This window comes from Arvicola amphibius, chromosome 1, assembly GCF_903992535.2.
Source record: "Arvicola amphibius chromosome 1, mArvAmp1.2, whole genome shotgun sequence".
Taxonomy (NCBI): domain Eukaryota; kingdom Metazoa; phylum Chordata; class Mammalia; order Rodentia; family Cricetidae; genus Arvicola; species Arvicola amphibius.
The window spans coordinates 150,721,622-150,743,251 of record NC_052047.1 but is presented as its reverse complement, the minus strand read 5'-3'; the positions used below and the strand labels follow the sequence as shown (position 1 = coordinate 150,743,251).

The window sequence follows — 21,630 nt, the reverse complement described above, 5'->3', positions numbered from 1 at the left end:
TCCCCCTCCCACTTCTTGGAGCGTGACCCCTGTCTCGACTGAGTCCTTGGCGACTGGTCCGTTGGTGAGGAACCATGGAGGAAAACCTGTCCAAAGTAAGAAGTCAGCCTGAGTCCCCTGAGCCCAGACTCATTTTTTGATTCATTCAGGCTTCTAGAGTAACCTGTCATTCTGCCTGGGCGCTGCTAAGTGCCCATGGAGTGCCCACTCCAGTCCATTCTCCCTGCCCTCTCCAGTTCCCTGAGTCCCTTGGCTTCCATTTTGTGTGTGTGACCCACAGGCTGTGCCCAAACACGTACACCATCGCCACAGAACGAGCCTTCACGGAGATGTTCGTGATCTATGGACCACGGCCACTATGTCCACAGGGAACGTGTCGGTGGCCAACGTCTGCGAGGACTTCGACGAGGAGGGCAGAACTGTAGGGAAGTCTCGCAGGTACAGCCAGTCCATTTCTATTCTGGAAAACCTCAACCTCAAGCCAGAAGAGATCCAGAAGCAAGCGCGTTTGGAGCTAGAGCTGCGCCGTGGCAGATCCTTGGAGCGCGATCTCGCGGTAGATGAGGAGCACGACGAATCTGTGACCTCCCTTGGTCAGTGTGGCCTCGCCAAGGCGCGAAGGGTGTGCATAGGGGTGGGCTAGCCAGGGCCTCAATTTTCCTTCTTGCGAAATGGGGGTAAGCCCATAGGTTCCCAAGTTTCTAGGATTTCCTGCGAGGGGAGTGTGGGCGCGAATCTTTCACGTTTTAACTCAGACATTCTTTGAGCGCCCCCTACCGGGAAGGCGTCCTACTACTCAGAACCGGGAAATGCAGAAGAAAGCGCAGGCAGTCAGGACAGTAAAGACCTGGTGGGTTTCTCGCATAATGTGGTGTGCTGCGGGTCAAACAGAGGGCATCATGCATGCTAGGAAAGTTCTCTACCGCTGAACTACATTCTGAGCCCTCCCTCACCTGTGGATCTAACTTCATTACTGTGCCAGCTGAGACGATAAAGTTCATTCCCTGGCGGGATCTCGCTGTTTTGAAGCCTCTCTTTTAGTCAACGGTTACTTTATTTTTATTTTGTATTTCTTTTTGGAATGAGAGTTTCATTAAGTAGCCCAAGCTGACCTTGGATCCCCGGTATCTTCCTGAGTGTTGGGATTACACACCACCATGTCTGACTTGGTTAAAAACAATTAAGGATATTCACAATATCCAAGCACTCTTTGAGACTCATGTGTGTCCATCCTCTGGCACTTCCATTTCCAACTTCTTCAGGGAATTAGCAATGACAACAAATCCAAGTGTGGAAGCGCACACCCTTGATTCCAATATTCAGGAGGCAGATCTGTGTAGATATCTGTGAATTCCAAGCCAGTCTGGTCTAGATATTGAGTTCCAGGACAGCTAGGTTCATATAGTGAGATACTGTCTAAACAAACAAGTTTGACAGCAATACAGCAACTAACATATACTGAGAATTGTTATGTCAGGCACAGAACTTCTGGTACTGTGAACTTTACACATTACAACTGCCATAAGAGGCCATTCTGGCCGGGGAATGTAGTTTACTGGTAGAGTTCTTTCATAGCTTATACAAGGTCCTGGGTTCTATTCCCAACAACACACACTGGATGCACTATTCTCATAAAAGGCAATTCCTATGACTCCATTTACAGGTGATGAATCAAAAAGAGTCTTCAGGTCTCACACAGAGAGTCAGTCAGTTCTGGATCCCAGTCGGGTAGGACTCTAAAGCCTAGGGCTGTAACCTATCCCATACAGTCGTCAGTGAAGGTAGTATCCCCACTCCCACCATGTGCCTGCAACTCTGCTCCAGGGCAGATCCCCGAGCCTGAAGATGACTGGTTTCTCTTTTCATTTCTCCAGAAAAGTGTACTTCAGAATCATCAGTCAGCCTGTCAAAGCAAATGCCGCATCAAGCCTACTGGACAGAGCAGCAGAACAGGGTTGGAGGGGCCTGGGGAGACTGCTGGGGGCGGGTAGTGGGTAGGAGGACAGGTTGAGGCCTGCAGTAGTGGCAGGGTGGGGCAGGTTTCAGGAAAATGGGGCGGGCAGGCAGGCAGGCTTGGGGAGGTCACGTGGGGGAGCATGTCAGATCCACACAGAACTGGGGTTCCTTGGTTGTTTGAGCTCTCGTTGCTTTTCCAGCTGCCCCTGCCCCTGATGGAGCTCATGGAGAATGAAGTTCTGGACATTCTCAGCAAAGCCCTCACTAGTGAGCACCCCCACCCCAGCTTCCACAAAACATCCTGGTGGCTTTGGCAGGGCTTGGGGCTTCAGGAGTGGAGGTTCAGGATGTGTATGTTTTGTCAGATCCCCTTAGCACTCACAAATATTCCAGGGAACCCCCCAAATTAAAAGTCGAGAGACTAGGCAAAGGTAGACTCAATGGTTTTTCTCCACTTGTCCAGTGGAGTGACAGACAGCCTTTGTGGAGTTTTGCTTTACTCCAAGGGAAGGGAGCTGTGACACATCTGGAGTATTTGGGTAAATTTACTGGATGTTGGGTTATTTGGGTGACCTTCTGTTCACGATAGATAAGCATTCAGAGGGAAAAAAGGGCCAGATCATTAGTTAGAGTGTGTGGCTCTGGAGGAGGCTGTGCAGCTACTGGCTCTCACTGCCTCTGTTCAGTCTTGCAGCATCTTCTTCACCTTCATTCTTCACCATAACACTTTGTACCTTGGAGATCCCAAACCCCTCAAACTAACACAGATCCAAATCCAGCATTAATTGCCACCTCAAGTCACCTGCGGTTCCTCGAATCACACTGGTGGTGCCTACCTGGGGGAAAGGTTTGCCGTTGCTCATGGCCTTCCCCCTCAGCTCTGCCTTCTTCCTAGCCTACAAGAACACGATTGGCAGGGGTCACTACATGACTAAAGAGCTGCAGGAATACATCGAGGGACTCAAGAAGCGCCGGAACAAGAGGCTGTACTATATGCCTGTGTGAACCTCCAGCTCAAGTGGCAGACCAGATGTCAGCTCCGTGCCCTGTCCCGTACCTCGGACCCAAGCTCGACCCCATCTGCATGGAATTTGAGCTCTAGAGAAATTAAACAGTCTATGCATGGTTCCCCAGTCAGTGCGTGGCTGCTTGCGTGAGGCGGACGCACATGGCCCCGCCTTTTCCCGTGACCTTCATTCGGTCACCGCAGTGACCTTGAGTTTTCTCCGCCCGCGTCTCACCAGTACTACCTTCAAGGAGCTCATAAACCAGGGATACTTGCATATTTTAGGTCTGCTCCTCCTACCTGAGGGTCCGCTGGTGTACAGATCTACCAAGTTCGTGTCAAGTGTCCCATCAACATTATGGGGGGGGGGGCAGTGCCCCCGTTAGGCCCCACCCCTCATCCTTATGCATATGCAGGTTGAAGCCCCGCCCCCTCATTTACATACATGTTCACGGCCGGCACAGAGTCCAAAGAGTAGCTACGCCTACTCCTGTAAGGTGGAGTACCGCCTACCTTCATGACGCAAAGGCGCTCCGGCTCCTCCTCGCTCCGGCTTCGAGTCTTTGCTCCTGCCTAGGCTCCGGCCCCGCCCCCGGGGCGGCCGCGCACGCGTACGTGTCGCTAAAGCCCGCCCACTGGCCTCCGGGTACGCAGGCGCCGCCCGCTCCCCTCGGGTGATTAGCATAAAGCACCTGGCCCGTCCCCCTGATTTGCATGCGCAGGGCCGACCCCGCCTCCGCTGTCAGCTGGAGGAAGCGGAGTAGGAAGCGGCCGCGATGTCCTTTTGTGTCCTACAAGCAGCCAGCGGCGCCGCCGAGTGAGGGGGACGCAGCGCGGCGGGGCGGCGCGGCCGGAGGAGGCGGCCCCTGCTCATCCCGGCGTTCCGGGCCGCTCGGCCCCCATGCCTGCCCGCCAGCCTTGTCGGAGCCCCAGGTCCGGGGGCGGAGGGGAGCGCGGTCGCGGGGGTGGGCGGGCGCGGCGGGGGCCATGTGCGAGCGCGGGCGGGGGGCGGGTTGCGGGCGGGGTCGCCCCCGGTGCGGCTGCCCGGTCAGGACTGGTCTTGGCCCCGGGTTATTCTTGGGCCTCGGAGAGAGCCTCCGGGCAGCCTTGAGCTCGACCCTTGAGCTTTGCAGGAACCCTCGGGGTGGGCTAGGGTTGAAAGGGGCCCTAGAGGCCACGTGGGGGCGCTTGTAGGGGCTTTGGGCCACCTTCCTCTCTGGGTCATAGGTCATCGCAGCGCGGGGGAGAACTTCTTCCTTGTCGCCTCTTCTTACTTCCTGATAACCTGATAGAAGTCCCCCGCGGGTAGTGGGGGAGGGGGGACACAAGTAACTTCAGGCAACTTCTCATAGGTGTGCGCAGGTTGAGGCGCCGGGGTGGAGGGGCGCCCCGGGAGGTCGCAGGAGGTGGTGGGCTCTGCGGCAGCTGGAGTGTAAGAATGAACCGTGCAGGCCTGGGGTGCAAAAGAGGTGGAGCCGCGCCCTACACGGCGTGGCTGGACTGGGCTTGCTAAGGCAAGAGGGGGTGGCGTATCAGAGGTGAGAGGTTCTCGAAGAGTGTGATCGTAAGACTTGAGTGTGAGTTTGCTTATTGAGTGTGCCCTTTTGCTGGGAGTGTGTGAGAACTGGGACTGGTTAAAGGCCATGTGTGCATGTGAAGATCCTCAGGAGAGAGTGAGCATGTGTGGACAGGTGGAAACTCCTGAGAGAGTGGCTAAACACCCCTCCGCCGTGTTCCTAAGTGTGCTCTAGAATACTCAGTACCTAAATGGAGCCCTCCGAGCATCTGGAGAAAACTCGGAAGAGGTATTGCGTTTGGGGGTTGAGAGTTGCCTGCAGGTTGAGATTAGCCTGCTTCCTGGCTTGGGTGGGAGCTAGACTTGCCAAGCCTCTCCCTGGTTCCCAAGAGGAGGACCTGCTGTCAGTTAACTGGCCCCAGAGGCTCTGGAGACTCTGTTCCCATGGTGACAGCTGGGGGCCCTCTTCATGGGCAGCCCTTCCTTGGACTCTGCCTCCTCCCTCTCCTTGGCTGAGCCTGGAAGCTTGGCCTAGGCCCAGTGTTGCCCAACCCATGTGGCCGAGTGCCTCTCTGTGACCCTGATGGTCTTTCCCTGCAGGTGACCAGCATCATGTCCAGCCAGGTGGTGGGCATCGAGCCTCTCTACATCAAGGCAGAGCCAGCCAGCCCTGACAGTCCAAAGGGTTCCTCAGAGACTGAGACTGAACCCCCTGTGACCCTGGCCCCGGGACCAGCTCCAGCCCGCTGCCTTCCAGGGCACAAGGAGGAGGAGGATGGGGAGGGTGCAGGGTCTGGTGAGCAGGGCAGTGGGAAGCTAGTGCTCAGCTCTCTACCCAAACGCCTCTGCCTGGTCTGTGGGGATGTGGCCTCCGGCTACCACTATGGTGTGGCATCGTGTGAGGCCTGCAAAGCCTTCTTCAAGAGGACCATCCAGGGTGAGCCCCTACCCCTCATCCTCTGCTTCTGTGCCCTTTGCCCAGTAGCCTTTGGGCCTGGAATCTTCCAACAGTGCTGGGACAGTGATGCATGCAGGAGGCCCTGAGCCTGTCTAGTGCTGCTCGGGGTAGGCAGTCTAAGAGTTTGAATTTCCTTGTACTTCCCAGGGACGTTGTTTTTGTTTGTCTGTTTCTTTAAGAGGCTTGTTGGCTGAGTTAGTAGAGTGCGCCTTAGCTTGCAGGAAGCTCGAGGTTCTACCAGCACTGCATAGGTGTTGCACACCTAGAATCTCAGAACTTTGGAGGTGGAACTAGGAGAATCAGAAATTCAAGGTCATCATTAACTACATAATAAGTTGAAGGCCAACTAGGACTATGTGAAAAGAAAAAAAGAAAGAAAAGCCACTAGCATAAGTCATTGGATTGGAATGGATATAAGCCAGGATGCAGGTGTCTGTACCTGTCATAGAATTTTGCTCCTGCCCCCCAACCCCAATCAGATTCTCTTGTGTTGCAACCCTGGCTGTCCCGAACTAGGCTGGCCTTGAACAGCTACCTGCCCTGTGCTGGGATTAAAGGCGTGCCACCACAGCCTGGTACTCCTGGCTTTCTTTTCGCCTCTAGTAATTAATTGCCTACTTATCCCCCCCCCCCACCCACGTCCCAGAATGCCTTCTTTCAAGGGTGACTGGTAAAGGTTTGTCATGTATATAAGTTCAAGACAAGCCTGGACTACAGGGTGAGTTTCAGGACAGCTACACAGAAACCCTGATTCCAAAAAACTAAAAGAGGAAGAAAGGTTAGGCATCCCACTCTTCAGTCACTGCTGACTTTTTCTCACCCAGGAGAGCATGTCAGAATTTGAGGCCATGATGGAGATACTGATGTGAACATTCTCTGGGGCAGGCCTGTTATGTGTTTATGCCACCATTGGTTACTTTGACACTATACCCTATAATTTACTAAAACATTTTTTTAGTGGGGCGGTGGTGGCGCACACCTTTAATCCCAGCATTCGGGAGGCAGAGGCAGGCAGATCTCAGTGAGTTCAAGGCCAGCCTGGTCTACAAAGTGAGTTCTAGACAGCCAGTACGGTACACAGAGAAACCCAGTCTCAAAAAACAAAAACATTGAGACATTATCTTATTACGTAGTTGGCCTGGAACTTACTGTTCCAGGCTGGCCTAGAACTCTCCATCTTTTTGCCTCAGCCTCCCAGGAGTGCTGTCGTTATAGGAAAACCCCACTGCAAGTAATTTTTAAAAAATTCTTAGTATTTATTTGTTTTTATTTATTTAAGTAATTTATTTTTACTTTACGTGCATTGGTGTAAAGGTGTCAGCATCCAGGGAGCTGAAGCTTCAGCTACAGGCAGTTGTGAGCTGCCGTGTGGGTGCTGGGAATTGAACCCGGGTCCTCTGGAAGAGCACCAGTACTCTTAACCATTGAGCCATCTCTCCAGCCCCAGTATGTATTTATTTTATGTGTGCGTGTGTGTATACACTTACAGCCACTGTATATGTGTAGAGGTCAGAAGATAACTTGTGAAAGTCAGTTCTTGACTTCTGCCATCTAGGACCTGGGAACTGATCTCAGGTCATCAGCTTTGGCATCAAGTGCCCATACCTACTGAGTCATCTTGCCACCCCTCAAATGGTTTTTGAACACTTTTTCTTTAGTGCTTATCCTGTGATAGGTGCTGTCCCCTTTTACTTTCAGGATCTCAGCCCCTTGTGCAACCCCAATGAGAAATGGTCAGGGTTGCTAGCCGAAGCACAGGGAGGCTTTGTGGCTGCTCAGATCTCTCCAGTAGAAAATGACAGTCCTGCGTTGGTGCAGGCCCAGAGCTGAGCACTGGTAACTGGACTTCGGACCACTGATAGTGACATTCCAGGGAGGTGTGTTGTGGAGCTTTGTTGTTGTTTTAAGACAGGGTCTCATTGTGTAATCCTGGCTGGCCTGCTGCTCACCCCATAGATCAGGGCAGTTTTAGATTTACAGAGATCTGCCTGCCTCTGCCTCCAGAATATTGTGACTGAAGGAATTAATGCGCTACATGCCTGCTTCCAGTGAGTCTTGACTTGGTTGAAGTGCACGGGCCTAAAACCGCTCCTTGCTGGTCAGAGCCAGGTGCCTGACACATGCCTCCCTATGACTGTGTGCCAGACCTAACTGCTGTAATTACCTTCATTTATTCTCTTTTTCTTTTTCCTTCTTTTTTTTTTTTTTTTTTTTTTTTTAATGGAGATAGGTTCTCACTGTATTGCTCTTGCTGTCCATACAGGAACTCACTCTGTAGACCAGGCTGGCCTGGGACTCAAAGAGATCTGCCTGCCTCTGCCTTTTGAGTGCTGGGATTAAAGGCCTGTGCCATCATACCCAGCTCCATTATTTTTTTTTTCAGCCTTCCTCTTGCAGGATGGTTTTGGTGGGATGGGGTGAGGGAGGTTGCTAGTGAGAGAATTCAGGGCCTTGTGAATGCTGAGCACGCACTGCCCCAGTGATCTACACTCCAGCCTCAAGTATATGTTGTTTTTAATCATGCTAACTTCACAGTTAGGAAAACTGAAGGCTCACAAATTATAGAAATAAGAAGTACAATGTACAGTCGGCTGTGGTGACGCATGCCTTTAATCCCAGCCCTTGGGAGGCAGAGGCAGGTGGATCTCTGAGTTCAAGGCCAGCCTGGTCTATAGAGGGAGTTCCAGGACAGCCAGAGCTAAAAAGAAAGAAAAGGGTGGATCAGGCTCGACTGATCTATATAGCTGAGTTCCAGGGCAGCCAGACCTATAGAGAGAGTCCCAGCCTCAAAATAAACATATAAATAAGTAAACCACAATGATAAGTCCCCACATCCCTTGCTTAGTTCTCGTTTTTAAGCAGAGTTTTGCTGTGTAGCCCAGGATGGCTTCCATCTAGAGATTCTCTACCATTTGCCTGCAAAGTGTTGGAATACAGGCGTGTGTGCAGCACTCAGACTGTCCCTTGCTCTTTACCACCCCGGCCTGTGTTCCAGACATGGCTGAGACTGAGGATGGCCAGGGGAACCTGATTGTCAGAACTGTCCTCTTTGTTTTGTAGCATGTGCTGGAGGGCAAGGAGCAGGGCGTCTGCTAAGGGCCTGTCAGGACCAGGACCGAGGGCTTCTCTGAGGAGGCGTCTTGAACTGAGGATAGCAGCCCTGCTGGGTGGAGGAGGAGAGAAGCATGAAAGGCCTGCTGGCTGCTTGTGTGATTTGTGATTTTGTCTTTGGACAGCTGTGAGGCTGAGGGCCACTGGTACCCACTCATGTCAGGTCTTGTGACCAGCCTTGGGAAACGGGCTGACAGTAGATGGGATAAGAGAGAACCTACAGGTTAAAGCGCTCACACTGGCGTTCGTCTAACCCCAGCATTCGGGAGGCTGAGTTAGAGGACTGAGTTCAAGGCAAACCTGGGCTGCATATTATGGAGTACATATGGGCTATAGAGCAAGCCGGTGTCTTCTTCCCTGGTGTGGTGGCACATTCCTGTGATTCTAGCATTTAGAAGAGGAGGCAGTAGGATCAAGGTTCAAAATTATCCTCAACTTCATAGTTAAGAGGCCAGCTTGGGCTGCATCTGACTTTGTTCAAAAAAGCTCAAAAGTGGGAGGTGAGGAGATGGCCATTTGGTAAAGTGTTTCTGCTCAAGCAAGAGTATCTGAGTTAGATGCTTGTATTCACATAAAAGTCAGATGTTGAGAGACAGTGGCAGGAGGATTTGGGATACTGTTGTTGAGTTGGTGAACTCCAGGTTCAATAAGAGACCTTGTTTCAAAATATAAGGTGAAGCCAGGCAGTGGTGACGCAGGCCTTTAACCCCAGCACTCAGGACATAGAGGCAGCTGGATCTCTGAGTTTGAGGCCAGCTTGGTCTACAGAACTAATTCCAGGACAACCAGGGCTGTTAGACAGAGAAAGCCTGTCTTGAAAAACCATATATGCGGTGGAGAAGTCAGTCACACTAGGCACAGCTTTATCCCAGTGCTCGGGAGGCAGTGTTTGAGGCCTGCCTTGTCTATATAGTGGATTTAAGGCCAACAAGGACTGTACAGTGAGACCCTGTCTCAAAATCAAAAAAAGTTGAGAGCCATTGATAGAGACACCTTACATGCAATCACACACAAATCCCACAAAAACTAAAACCAAATCAACCAGGTATAGTGTGGCTTACGCCCAGGAGACTGAGGCAGGAGGATTATTGCAAGTTCAAGACTAGGCTGGACCATGGTATGAAACCATCTCAAAAAAGCAAAACAAGAGCTGAAAGCCACAGGATAACTGAACACACGTGTTCTGTATCAGATGGTAAGACCTGAGGGTTTCTGCAGGGCAGATGTAGGGATTTGTCTCAGGGTGCTCAGAAAAGGCCTCTCCAAGGTGACAGGCGGTAAGGGAGCAAAAGTGGTTGCCAGGACTGGAGCCCCAGGCAAGGAACAGAATACCCTGAGGCTGGCTCTGTCTGCGGAGCATGCAGTACAGAACAGGATTATAAGTGATGGAGCTTGGCTGTGAGAACCTGTAGGACACTGCTTCGCCTGGGCATATACTTAATAGAACTGACTAGGGAATTTGATCAGAGGACGGGGGCAGGATCCCTCAGGCCGCTATGTAGAGAATAGACAGCAGGAGGCCAGTGAGCCACAACAGTGACTGGACAAGATGGAAGCTGTTGGCAGAGTTGGGTTCTCGTGGGTGAGGTGACACTCCCACACTGCCAGTGGCTTGGGTTGTGGTTGAGAGGAGGGAAGATGCTACTTAGGTTTCTGGAGCAATGGAAGGTGGTTGCAGACTTGGCAGGAGAGGTAGGGGATTGGAGAACTTGGGGTGTCCTGGGGCTGCTGTACGTCTAGAGCACAATGCTGTTCAAGCTGAAAGTCTGGGAGATGAACGAGGTAGGACAGCCCCAGGGGCTGATCAGTTCACTATACAGAAACCATAGAGCCGCCAGTGGGTAGGAGGACCAGGAGAGCCTGTCCTAGAAGCAGAGGAAGATAGCACTGGAGGATTTCTAGGAGTAGAAAGCAATGCTTTAGGCAAGGGAGGTGAGGATTCAGTGGAGCCTTGGATTTATCTGGGAGGTTACTGTGGCCCTTGACAGCAGATGAGGACAGTGTAGGCCAGCAGTAATGTTTTTTTGTTGTTGTTGTTTTTCCGAGACAGTTTCTCTGTGGCTTTGGAGCCTGTCCTGGAACTAGCTCTTGTAGACCAGGCTAGCCTTGAACTCACAGAGATCCATTGCCTCTGCCTCCCGAGTGCTGGGATTAAAGGTGTGCGCCACCACCGCCCGGCCAGCAGTATGGTTTTAAGGCGAATATGCAGCTTGACTTCCATCCAAGCAGTGTTCCCCCAGTGCAGTGGCTGTCCCCTCCCTGCCCTGCTCATGGCATCCTGCTCTCCCTTTCCTCCCCATACCCCCAGACTGGTGCTTGCCTTGGGTGAGTCAGGGCTCTCCTGTCATCGGGGGCCCCCTCCGGGCTCTGGGAGGCTGCCACTGGAGCCCTGCCTCTTCCTGGCAGGGAGCATCGAGTACAGCTGTCCGGCCTCCAATGAGTGTGAGATCACCAAGCGGAGACGCAAGGCCTGTCAGGCTTGCCGCTTCACCAAGTGCCTGCGGGTGGGCATGCTCAAGGAGGGTGAGCGCTGGGCAGTGCCTGGGTGAGACGGGGGTGGTCCTGTCGGTTGGGTGGAAGCCTGGGGAGGTGAGAGGAGTAGGGCTCTGTGGGGCAGCTGTTTTATGGACACAGTCTGGTCTTAAAATTCAAGGCGTACGTCTGGACCGCGTCCGAGGTGGGCGACAGAAGTACAAGCGGCGGCCAGAGGTGGACCCATTACCCTTTCCAGGCCCCTTCCCTGCTGGTCCTCTGGCAGTAGCTGGAGGTCCCCGGAAGACAGGTGAGAGCCTGGGTTCCTAAGGGTTAGGCAGGGGACAGCCACTGGAGAGGTCTGTTTGATTTCTTTACATGCTCTGGGACCCTGGTCTTACCTTTTCTCATTTCTTCCCAAGAAATAATTATGAAAATATCAGTAGAGTGCTTGTCTAGCATGCGTGAAGCCCTGGGTTTGGTCCTTAGCACCGCATGACTAAGCCCAGCACTCAGGAGGCAAACCAGGATTGGGAGTTTGGGATCATAGGTGGCTACATTCAAGGACAATAAACTACTTCACAGTTCAGATGCCCAAGTAGGAAGGTTTCTATTGCAGTGACAAAACACCATGACCAAAAACAACTTGGGGAGGAAATGGTTTATTTTATCTTAAAACTCTGGGGCCACACTCCATCACTGGGGGAGTCAGGGTAGAAACTCAAGGCAGGAGCTGAAACAGGCCAGGGAAGAACACTGCTTACTGGCTTAATCCTCTTGACTTGCTCAGCCTGCTTTGTTACATAACTCGGGCCCACCTGCCCAGGAACAACCACCCTCAGTAGATGGGGCTCTTCCACATCAGCCCTCAACCAAGAAGACACCCTACAGATGTGCCTAGGGGCTAATCTTACGGAGGCATTATCTCGATTAAGATTCCCTCTTCCCAGATGTCTGTCTGTCTGTCTGTCTGTCTATCTATCTATCTATCTATCTATCTATCTATCTATCTATCTATCTATCTCAAGTTGACAAAAAAAAATCAGCACAGGGTTTCTTTTTTTAAAAGTTGTTAGGAGAACCAGGACCTACTAAATGTTAGACTAGGGCTATAAACAAGCTATACCCAAGCCCCGGGAAAAGGACTCACCTTTCTCTGGGGAAGTGAGCTGTGTTTTCAGGTTTACCAGTGCTCTCAAGCAAGGCTGGAGGGGAATGTCTGGGAGATGCTTGGCTCTGAGGGACTGCAGAGATCCGCTAGATCTGTGTTCATGACTCTAGTCCTGCACCTGTTGCTGTAGCCCCAGTGAATGCTCTGGTGTCTCATCTGCTGGTGGTTGAGCCTGAGAAGCTGTATGCTATGCCTGATCCAGCCAGCCCTGATGGACACCTCCCTGCCGTGGCCACACTCTGCGACCTTTTTGATCGAGAGATAGTGGTTACCATCAGCTGGGCCAAGAGCATCCCAGGTAAAGGGCATGGTGGTCAGGGCATCTCTGAGCAGGTAGGCCACTTCTTACTGCTGCATTCTTGACTGGTCTTCTTCCCACCGCCTTCCAGGCTTCTCCTCACTGTCACTGTCTGACCAGATGTCAGTACTCCAGAGTGTGTGGATGGAGGTGCTGGTGCTAGGTGTGGCCCAGCGCTCACTACCACTGCAGGATGAACTGGCATTTGCTGAGGACCTGGTCCTGGATGAAGAGGGGGCCCGGGCAGCTGGTCTGGGGGATCTGGGGGCAGCCCTGCTGCAGCTGGTACGGCGACTGCAAGCCCTACGGCTGGAGCGGGAGGAGTATGTACTGTTGAAGGCTCTGGCCCTTGCCAATTCTGGTGAGTAGGGAAGACACACACAGGTCCCCCATAAAGCCCTCGAGTTGTCAATGGTGGTGGCACAGTCCCTTTTTATAGGTAAGGACAATTGAGGCTTAATTACTGAAAATCACCAAGTAAGCCAAGGTCCTGAATTGTACACAGGATTCTGAACCCTAGTGCTGTGCTGACAAGGAAGTAGTGGAGGGGAAGGTGTGGAGGACAAGAGGTGGCCACAGGTGAGAAAGGGTGGGTCCTGGCTCACAGGCAGAGAGCAGTGAGTGGATTGTGCCCCGTCAGCAGTGCCCAGACAAGTGAGTCCTGCCCTTTCCACAGTTACCTCAACCAGCAGTTCTCCTCTCTCCTCAGACTCTGTGCATATTGAAGACGCTGAGGCTGTGGAGCAGCTGCGGGAAGCCCTGCACGAGGCCCTGCTGGAGTATGAAGCTGGCCGGGCTGGCCCTGGAGGGGGTGCTGAGCGGAGGCGGGCAGGCAGGCTGCTGCTCACACTGCCACTGCTCCGCCAGACAGCAGGCAAAGTCCTGGCCCATTTCTATGGGGTGAAGCTGGAGGGCAAAGTGCCCATGCACAAGCTGTTTTTGGAAATGCTTGAGGCCATGATGGACTGAGGCAAGGGGTAGGACAGGGTGGGGTGACTGGCAGGATCTGCCCAGCATGGGGTGTTAGCCCCAAGGGGGCAAAGCTGGAGTCTGGGCAGTGCCACAGCCTGCTGGCAGGGCCAGGGCAATGCCATCCGCCCCTGGGAGCAGGCTTCATGCCCTCCCCTCCCCCCTCTAGGGGGGTGTCAGAAGCCAGGAAAGTGAATGCCCAGGTGTGGGCACAGTGCTGCCCCTTGCAAGCCATAATGTGCCCCCAAGAGTGTAGGGGGCCTTGCGGAAGCCATAGGGGGCTGCAGGGGATGTGTGGGAGGCAGAAACTGATCTCAGGGAGGGAAGGGGATGGAGGCCACAGTCTCCCAGTGGGCGATGCTTTTGCTGCTGCTTAATCCGAACCCCTCTCCAGAGCAGAGGGGGGCTTGGAAAGCAAAGGCCCCTGTCCCCTTCGCTCCTCTCCTCATTCGCATTGGGCATTAGTGCCCCCCCTTGAAGCAATAACTCCAAGCAGGCTCCAGCCCCTGGACCCCTGGGGTGACCAGGGCCCCCCATCAGCTCCCACCTCGAGGGGTGGGGAACAGCACTGCCTCTATGCCCTGCAGAGCAATAACACTATATTTATTTTTGGGTTTGGCCAGGGAGGCGCAGGGCCATGGGGCAAGCCAGGGCCCAGAGCCCTTGGCTGTACAGAGACTCTATTTTAATGTATATTTGCTGCAAAGAGAAACCGCTTTTGGTTTTGAACCTTTAATGAGAAAAAAAATATACTATGGAGCTCAAGTACATGGTGGTTGTTGAGTCACTGGGGGGAGATCGGGGTCACACACCTATTTAACAGACTATACAACTGACACATCACAAAATGCCAAAGTGGCGGCTAACAAGTTTACGTCTCAGTCTCCTCGTCATTCAGCAGCATATTGGGAATCCCGCGGCTGATGGGAAAAAGACGGCCAGATTCTGGGCATTGCAGGGTGCCCTCTAGCACATCAACCTGTGGGAGAGCAGGGCAAAGCTGAGTACCGGGAGCCTCCATGTAGGACAGCTAGGCAGGTGACAAGACTCTCACCTCAAGCAACACGTGGTGCATCTTCCTCAAAAACGTCTCGTCTTGTTCATAACCTTCAGTCGGCTCTTTGGGTACTTCGGTCAGGTTTAACTGTGGAAGAGAGGCTCACGTGATCACCGGGCATACAAACTCCACTCTGCCCTGGCTGGGGTCAGGGCCCCCGAGAGCCCGACCCGCTCCCGGGTTGTCATTAGGGGCGGGATCCTCACGGTGTTTGCCGCTTGCACAAGCGCCGCCCACTCCACTTTAGGGATCATCCGCGCTACAAAGTCGGGGTTGAACTCCACGGGGTTGATGCGGACCTCGGTGGCCTGCGGGGAGGAAAGGTTTAGCGAGGTAGAGTCGGGCCCGGCGTCTCTATCCTGAGCTACAAGGGCGACTGACTCTTATGCAAGTACCTGCAGCCGCAGCGGGAAGCCACGCGTGCCCACGCCGCGCACATGCGAGCTCAGGAGATTGTGGGTGAGCAGTTTCATGTTGCCACACTGGAGCTCGCGAGGCCGGAACCGGAAGGAGTCCTCACTTCTTATGCCACTTCCGCTGTTGAAGCCGTTGAACAACCCGCCGGACCGGAAGTGGTGAACTTGCTGGAATTTCTCGGTTTTGCAGTTGCAAAGGGATAGGAACTTGTGTTGGATCAAGTCCTGATACCGGTAGCGTTTCTCAGGGAGATTGCAGCGACGTAAGCCGAGACCTGCTTGCTGTAAATGGCACGTACAATGCAAATCACTTGCAGAGCAGGTGCCGTGCGCGGTTCTCGTTGAGTATAAAACAAGCACATTTGAGGCTTAGCCAGATTGTACTCCGACCCGTTTGCGGTTCAACATCAGAAACTTGCATCGGTAAACTGGTCACCTCTTTCTGCATGCAAACAAGGAGCGCGACCCCTGCATGCCCCGCAGCGTCATAATGCGTCACGGCTCAGCCCCTATAACCCCGCGTGATTGATGTGACGAGCTGGCGTGGGCGGAGCGGACTCAGCACCCGCCTCCGGTGGGCAGACCTAGCGACGGGCGGGGGGCTGCGACAACGGGGCGGGCATGTTGCAGTCAGGGATATACGTCCTGGGCGGCAGAGCCGGTTCAGTGCTCCGTGCAGCGGCTACCTGGACTTGCGAGGCCGGCAGAGCGAGCCGGGAAGCAGCAGGGTGGAAAAGTAGCGGGGCCCGCAGCTTCAGCAGCGCCGTGGTGGCTATGGCCCCGATCAAGGTGACCGGTCCTAGCTCTCCTGGGTTCACCCTGTCGCGGCTCTTTGGGCTCCACGCGGGTTCTCGGGCTGTCCTCCTTGAAGCTTTCTTCCTGTCATGAATTCTGCAAGATCCCATCGCTGCCCTTCAGTCCCGGGACATTCCTTGAGCCTCCATGTTAAATTAACGGTGTGACGTTCAGGGACAGGTCCCCACTATTTTCAAGCAACTGGATGCTGTCATTTTCCATTCTTAAAATATCTCCATTGCCGCTTTTCAAATCCCTTATAACCCTCTCCAAAGCCCTAGCCCCTTTGTGATAGTACTAGATGACACTTCACCGCATGTTTTGAAAGAGCTGGGGTCCCTTGGATACCTGGGGTCTGTTTTTCCCATTGCTGTCTCCCCTCTGTGAATGCTTCGTCTTCTGTTTGGTCTTTCTGGAATTCTGGAAGCTTCTTGAACCTACCCCCTCCTGTTCTTGGACTAACTCCCCCCCCCCCCTTTTTTTTTTAAAGAAAAAAACAAAAACAACCAAAAACAGTCTCACTGTGTAGTCCTGGCTGTCCTGGAACTTGGTGTGTATACCAGACTGACCTCAGACTCTTAAAAGATCTGCGTGCCTCTGCCTCCGTAGTGTTGGGATTAAAGGCCCTTTACTTTTTTAAAAGCACTCTTTAATATATGTTTAGTGTGTATGTTTGGGAACACACGTGTGCATGTGGAGGTGAGAGGACGGCTTTCTCAGGAGTCACTTCTGTCTCTCATGTGGTTGTGGGGCTAAACTCAGGTGGTTAGGTGTGGTGGCAAGCGCTTGACCTGCTGACCTCAGCCTCCCTCCTGTGTCAATGGAGGCCTGCAGGTAGGTGAACCCTCCCACCTACCCTGAGAGCCTGTGTCCTGAACGCTTTGCCTTGAGCGTCTTCCCTGGCTTTCCATTGTGTGGACAGGATTTTCTTCCTCCCTGGTGCCAGGTACTTTCTCAACCTCAGACTGGGTGCTCCTCTCTGCGGTTGATCCATCTTGGGTAGCTTGTTTACACAGCATTGCAACACTAGTGGAGGCCTCTCCCTTTCTCTGTGGCCACCAGCTGGCCTGAAACAAAAACCAGGCTTCCTTGAAATTTGGAGATGTGGGGCAACCGGGAGATGCAGAGGACAGGGGTGGACCCCTGGAAACTGGCAGGTGCACTTTCTCTGATGGGTGTCAGCACCGTTTCCATGAAGATCTGTGTCTGCCTGGATGTGGTTTACTAGGCCTTTTTTTTTTTTTTTTAACCCCCTTTTACCCTGGAGCCCTTGTCTGCAGGTGGGAGATGCCATCCCCTCCGTGGAGGTATTTGAAGGGGAGCCTGGGAAGAAGGTGAACCTGGCAGAGCTGTTCAAGGGCAAGAAAGGTGTGCTGTTCGGAGTTCCTGGGGCGTTCACCCCTGGCTGTTCTAAGGTGAGGCTTCTTTCCAGAATCAGGCATGTGGGAGAAAAGGACCTGAGTTAAATCTAATGCCTCTGCCTGATCCTGCTCGTGGGAGCACTGAAAGATTGTGCTAATGAGGCAGAAGTTTTGCCCATGGGAATTTTATGTTCTTGACCACAGATCCTTAGGGTCAAGCTTCTAGTAGCCAAGGCGAAAAGGAAAAGGCACGTTTTACTCTGGGCTCCTTAGCCTGAGCAGAGAGATACCAGAGACTAGGAGCTAAAGAACAGGCTCGGGAACCCCAGCAGCTGTCTGTCTTTTGACCCTTTGGTTTCCTCTTAGACCCACCTGCCTGGGTTTGTGGAGCAAGCTGAGGCTCTGAAGGCCAAGGGAGTGCAGGTGTTGGCATGTCTGACTGTTAATGACGTCTTTGTGACAGAAGAGTGGGGTCGAGCCCACCAGGCGAAAGGCAAGGTGAGGTATGAGGTTCTGTCCGAGGGGTCAGATCCAGGTAGGAGGATTCCTTGTTTTCCATTACATTTGATTTGCTTACTTTATGTGTTGGATGAGTACTCATGCCATGGTATACAAGTGGAGGTCGGAGGATAACTTGTGAGATTTGGTTCTATCCTGCCATGTGGGGTCCTGGAGACTGAACTCAGGTTGTCAGGCTTGGCAGCAAGCGCCTTTGCTCACTGAGCCATCACTGGCACTGGAGGCTTCTTCGTGACATTTACTCTCTGTCCCTCAGGTTCGGCTCCTGGCTGACCCAACTGGGGCCTTTGGGAAGGTGAGTGTGCCACCCTTCCCTCAGCCTGCAGTTGGTCCTGGAGGACATGTTATGTGGGGAGCAGTTTCTGACCTGTTTGGAGGCTCTTGACACCCATCTCTGCCTGTCTTCTAGGAGACAGATTTATTACTGGATGATTCTTTGGTGTCTCTCTTTGGGAACCGCCGGCTGAAGAGGTAAAGTGGAAATCCTTGCCGTTGGCATGAGGGGTTCTGAGGCTGGCTCGGCCGCTGCAGCTACGCCTCTTTTCCACAGGTTCTCCATGGTGGTAGACAATGGCGTAGTGAAGGCGCTGAATGTGGAGCCGGACGGCACAGGCCTCACCTGCAGCCTGGCCTCCAGCATCCTCTCACAGCTCTGAGACCCGGCCAGGTGGAGGTCCTCCTTGCTCCCATCTTCCCTGCCCAGCTTTGGGCCAAGAGGTCCAGCCCCTCCTCGCCTGGGGCCCCTTAAATGGAGCCTTGACCATATTTCTGCAATAAACAGTCTGATTTTCGTCTTTGCCTTTGGCATGGAATTGTCTACTTTGCCCTTGCTCTTGGTGTAGCTCCAGTTGGAGCCGAGGTCAATGGCAGGGGTTCATGGGAGAAAGTGGAGGACAGCCAGGGCAGGTTTCCAGAAGCATCCTCTAACAACCTGGAAGCGGAGAGGAAGCCAGAATTGGCTCTACTTGGTGCATCCTGAGGCAGCTGGTGCTTGGTCTAGGAGCTGACTGATTCCATTTACTCTTAAAACACTGGACAGGATGCTCTTTCAGGAGCGTCTCGGGTGCTGACCAGGCGTCATCAGAGCTCACAGTACCAGGCCCAGGCAGTACAGGAAACTACCTGAGGGAGAGGTGTGGCCGGGGTGATCAGGGATGAAGCACCAAAAGTCAGGGACACTAGTAGGGCTTGAGGCCTCAGGAGAGGCAGACCCTACTCCTGGCCTTGGGAATCCGTGTTCAGAGGAGCAGGGGATGGCTGGGAAGCCCTCGTTGTGTTTAGGAGGTAACTGCTTACAAAGCATCTGACCAGTCTGTAGCTGTAGTGAGGTGTACCAGTCCTGTACTATAGCAGGCTTTCTCGTGGACCACAGCCAGCTCCCAAATAAAGACACAGAGAGTTAATATTAGTTATGAATGCTTGGCCTTAGCTTATGCTTGTCCCACTAGCTCTTATGACTTAAATTAACCTGGTTTTCATCTTTGTTTCGCTTTAGGGCTTTTTACTTTTCTTCATTCTGTAGGTCCTACTCCGTGTCCAGGAAAGAGAGGACACGGGGCTGGGTGAGGCCATGGGCTCTCTGGCTAGGGGGCTAAGTGGTGTCTTTGGGCTCTCCTACTAAAGGGACCCATTCCTGAGTGGCCAGGTTGGCCCCAGGCATCCCCCCTTTTCCTCCCTCCTTCTCTCCTCTGTTACTTCCTGTTAACTAGTTGCTAATCCCACCTCTTTGAGCCCAGGTTAATTTTATTTAATTATCACAAATGCAACACATCTTTACATAGTTAAACAAATACAGCACAAACAAGTGTAACACATCTGTCTGGTTAAACAGCTGTTCCACAACACTACAGCACTTGGGACCAAAGCAGCCCTGCAGCAGCCAGACACTGAGGCCAGACGGGGTGGAAGATGCCCTGTTGCTCAAAGGAACCTTGAGATGGGAATGGCAGAGAAGTTAATACAGAGGTTAGTCTGGAAAGGTAGTATTGGCCTAGGTTATAGCAGGATTGGGCAGTTTGGGTATTGGGGCTACTTGGCTGAGGCATCTGGAAATCAGGATTTCAGGGTTTTGAGAGAGGTAAGCAACTTGCCTTTCAGCCATCACCATAGGACTTGTCCAGAGTACAGGTCAAAGTCAAATCTGAGACTGTGGAGCTGGGAGGCAGAAGACGGGTGTCGAAAGATTTGTTATGGGATGCCAGGGAGAGGACACGGGGCTGGGTGAGGCCATGGGCTCTCCGGCTAGGGGCTAAGTGGTGTCTTTGGGCTCTCCTACTAAGGGGACCCACTCCTCAGCTATCTGAGTGGCCAGTGCACCCATCCTTGCTCCTGAGAGTCTCTCACTCTCCTCACCACCCCATATGTCACCGGCCAGTTCTCCTCTGTCTTCTGTGACACTTGGGTCACAGTGACCCTGACAAGCACAGTGCAGACTTGTCCCTTCCCAGATCTTTAGAGATAATGAAGGAGCCAAGGAACAGGACTTCTGTACAGGGCGTGGACTGAGGCAGAGCAGTGTCCCCTGGGATGTGTCTCCTGTTCCACCCTGCAGCCTCATCCACCTTGGCAGGCCCTCTCACAGATGCCAGCTTCCTTTCTCACAAGGCCTCTGAAGAAGTGTTCCCTCAGGGCTCTAGAGATTGGCAGAGCTTAAGAGCACTGGATGTTCTTCCAGAGGTCCTGAGTTCAGTTCCCAGCAACCATCTGATGGCTCACAAACAATCTATGAGATCTGGTGCCCTCTTCTGCCACGCAGGCAGAACACTGTATAAATAATAATAATAACAACAACAATAATAGTAACAACAACAACAACAATAATAATAAATAGTTAACAAAAAAAGAAGTGTTCCCTCCAGTTTCTTGCCACTGTTGGGTTTTTAGGCTGACAGAAGGGGTTAACAGCACCTTAGGACAGCCTTGGGGGGCTGTGGGCCCTGGTTGCACAGCATCTGGGTGAAATGTCTAGTAGCTGAGCCAGTCCTAGGGCAGCTCCAGGCCCTAAGGAGATCAACACCTTCTGGGAGAATGCAGTAAGGCTGTTTCTAGAGCCAGCAGACTGAGCTTCAGGCCTGAAGGAAGGCTGGTCAGGCCCTGTGGATGGGGCCTGAGGGCTTAGGAGACCCGAGGCTGCACCCGGAACTGGTGGCTTTCCTGGACTGTAGATGCCAAAGGGCCAATAATAAAACGAAACAATTGAACTGATGTGCTAAAACAATGCTGACACACACCAGTTTTCTGTTGCGGGAGCAGGAAGCCTGAGGGTCAGCAGTTAAGAGAGGTTTACAGAATGCGGAGACAGAGGCAGGTGGATCTTTGTGAGTTCGAGGCCAGCCTGGTCAACAGAGCGAGTCCCAGGACAGCCAGGGCTGGCTACACAGAAAAACGCTGTCTCAGAAAAAAAAAAAAACAACAACAACAACAAAAAGAAAACCCACAAAATATCACTACATGGTGGTGTATGCTTTTAATCTCAGCACTTAGGAGACGGAGGCAGGCTGGACTGATCTACAAATTGAGTTCCAGCACAGGATGGTGCTTGTGGTAGGGTCTTATGTAGTCCAGGCTGTCCTCAAACTCCACACATAGCCATAGGAGACCTTGAACTCGTTCTATTCACCTCCCAAGTGTTGGAACACCTTACAGGTATAGTCTCGCCATGTTCTGCTCACCTCTTGTTATTGATAGACAAAGTCTCACTGTGTACCTCTGGGTGGCCTGTAACTGTGCATAGCAGGCTAGCCTAGAACTCAAGAGTTCTGCCTGCCTCTACCTTCTGAGTGCTAGGATTACAGAGTATGACACTATACCCCATTCAAGTGTGTGTGAGAGTCTCTTACCTTGGCCCAAGCTGTCCTTGAACTGGTGGCAGTCCAGTTTCGGTCTGGTATTCCAAGCATGAGCTACCACTGGGACTTGTATCTTTTTACCTGGTGCCAAAGTAAGTGGGTGACTATCTCCCAGCTTTACTTGACCATTTTGGGTCTAGAGTGTATAAACCGACCACATGACTGCTCCATGGTATA

The 21,630-nt window shown here is 52.7% G+C and overlaps 4 protein-coding genes across 6 annotated transcripts; 3 read left to right on the top strand and 1 right to left on the bottom strand.

Moving 5' to 3' along the window:
* The first annotated feature begins 74 nt into the window (after nucleotides 1–74).
* Nucleotides 75–3,011, top strand: Catsperz (catsper channel auxiliary subunit zeta). Its single transcript, XM_038316085.1, has 5 exons — nucleotides 75–95; nucleotides 281–593; nucleotides 1,875–1,954; nucleotides 2,157–2,223; nucleotides 2,852–3,011. Exons 1-5 carry the CDS (start codon nucleotides 75–77, stop codon nucleotides 2,959–2,961), a joined length of 591 nt encoding a protein of 196 aa, XP_038172013.1. The 3' UTR covers nucleotides 2,962–3,011.
* Nucleotides 3,012–3,696: 685 nt separating this feature from the next.
* Esrra (estrogen related receptor alpha) lies at nucleotides 3,697–14,225 on the top strand. 3 transcript variants are annotated; one of them, XR_005284718.1, is made up of 8 exons: nucleotides 3,697–3,895; nucleotides 5,079–5,415; nucleotides 10,954–11,070; nucleotides 11,201–11,329; nucleotides 12,321–12,488; nucleotides 12,580–12,849; nucleotides 12,994–13,067; nucleotides 13,198–13,338. XR_005284718.1 is itself a non-coding variant. In XM_038323555.1 (7 exons), exons 2-7 carry the CDS (start codon nucleotides 5,091–5,093, stop codon nucleotides 13,455–13,457), a joined length of 1,269 nt encoding a protein of 422 aa, XP_038179483.1. In that variant the 5' UTR covers nucleotides 3,699–3,895; nucleotides 5,079–5,090; the 3' UTR covers nucleotides 13,458–14,225. The 3 variants fall into 3 exon arrangements, 2 of the variants coding, with proteins under 2 accessions (XP_038179483.1, XP_038179490.1); XM_038323555.1 differs by lacking the exon at nucleotides 12,994–13,067 and having other exon boundaries at nucleotides 3,699–3,895; nucleotides 13,198–14,225; XM_038323562.1 differs by lacking the exons at nucleotides 3,697–3,895; nucleotides 12,994–13,067 and adding an exon at nucleotides 4,025–4,767 and having other exon boundaries at nucleotides 13,198–14,225.
* On the bottom strand, nucleotides 14,174–15,447 carry Trmt112 (tRNA methyltransferase activator subunit 11-2). Its single transcript, XM_038323588.2, has 4 exons — nucleotides 14,910–15,447; nucleotides 14,721–14,822; nucleotides 14,512–14,601; nucleotides 14,174–14,436 (listed from the first exon to the last, which is right to left on the bottom strand). Exons 1-4 carry the CDS (start codon nucleotides 14,985–14,987, stop codon nucleotides 14,329–14,331), a joined length of 378 nt encoding a protein of 125 aa, XP_038179516.1. The 5' UTR covers nucleotides 14,988–15,447; the 3' UTR covers nucleotides 14,174–14,328.
* On the top strand, nucleotides 15,046–18,403 carry Prdx5 (peroxiredoxin 5). The gene is made up of 6 exons (XM_038323578.2): nucleotides 15,046–15,719; nucleotides 17,006–17,140; nucleotides 17,453–17,584; nucleotides 17,862–17,900; nucleotides 18,015–18,076; nucleotides 18,156–18,403. The coding sequence occupies exons 1-6, from the start codon at nucleotides 15,552–15,554 to the stop codon at nucleotides 18,259–18,261; spliced, it is 642 nt and encodes a 213-aa protein (XP_038179506.1). The 5' UTR covers nucleotides 15,046–15,551; the 3' UTR covers nucleotides 18,262–18,403.
* Nucleotides 18,404–21,630: the final 3,227 nt, after the last annotated feature.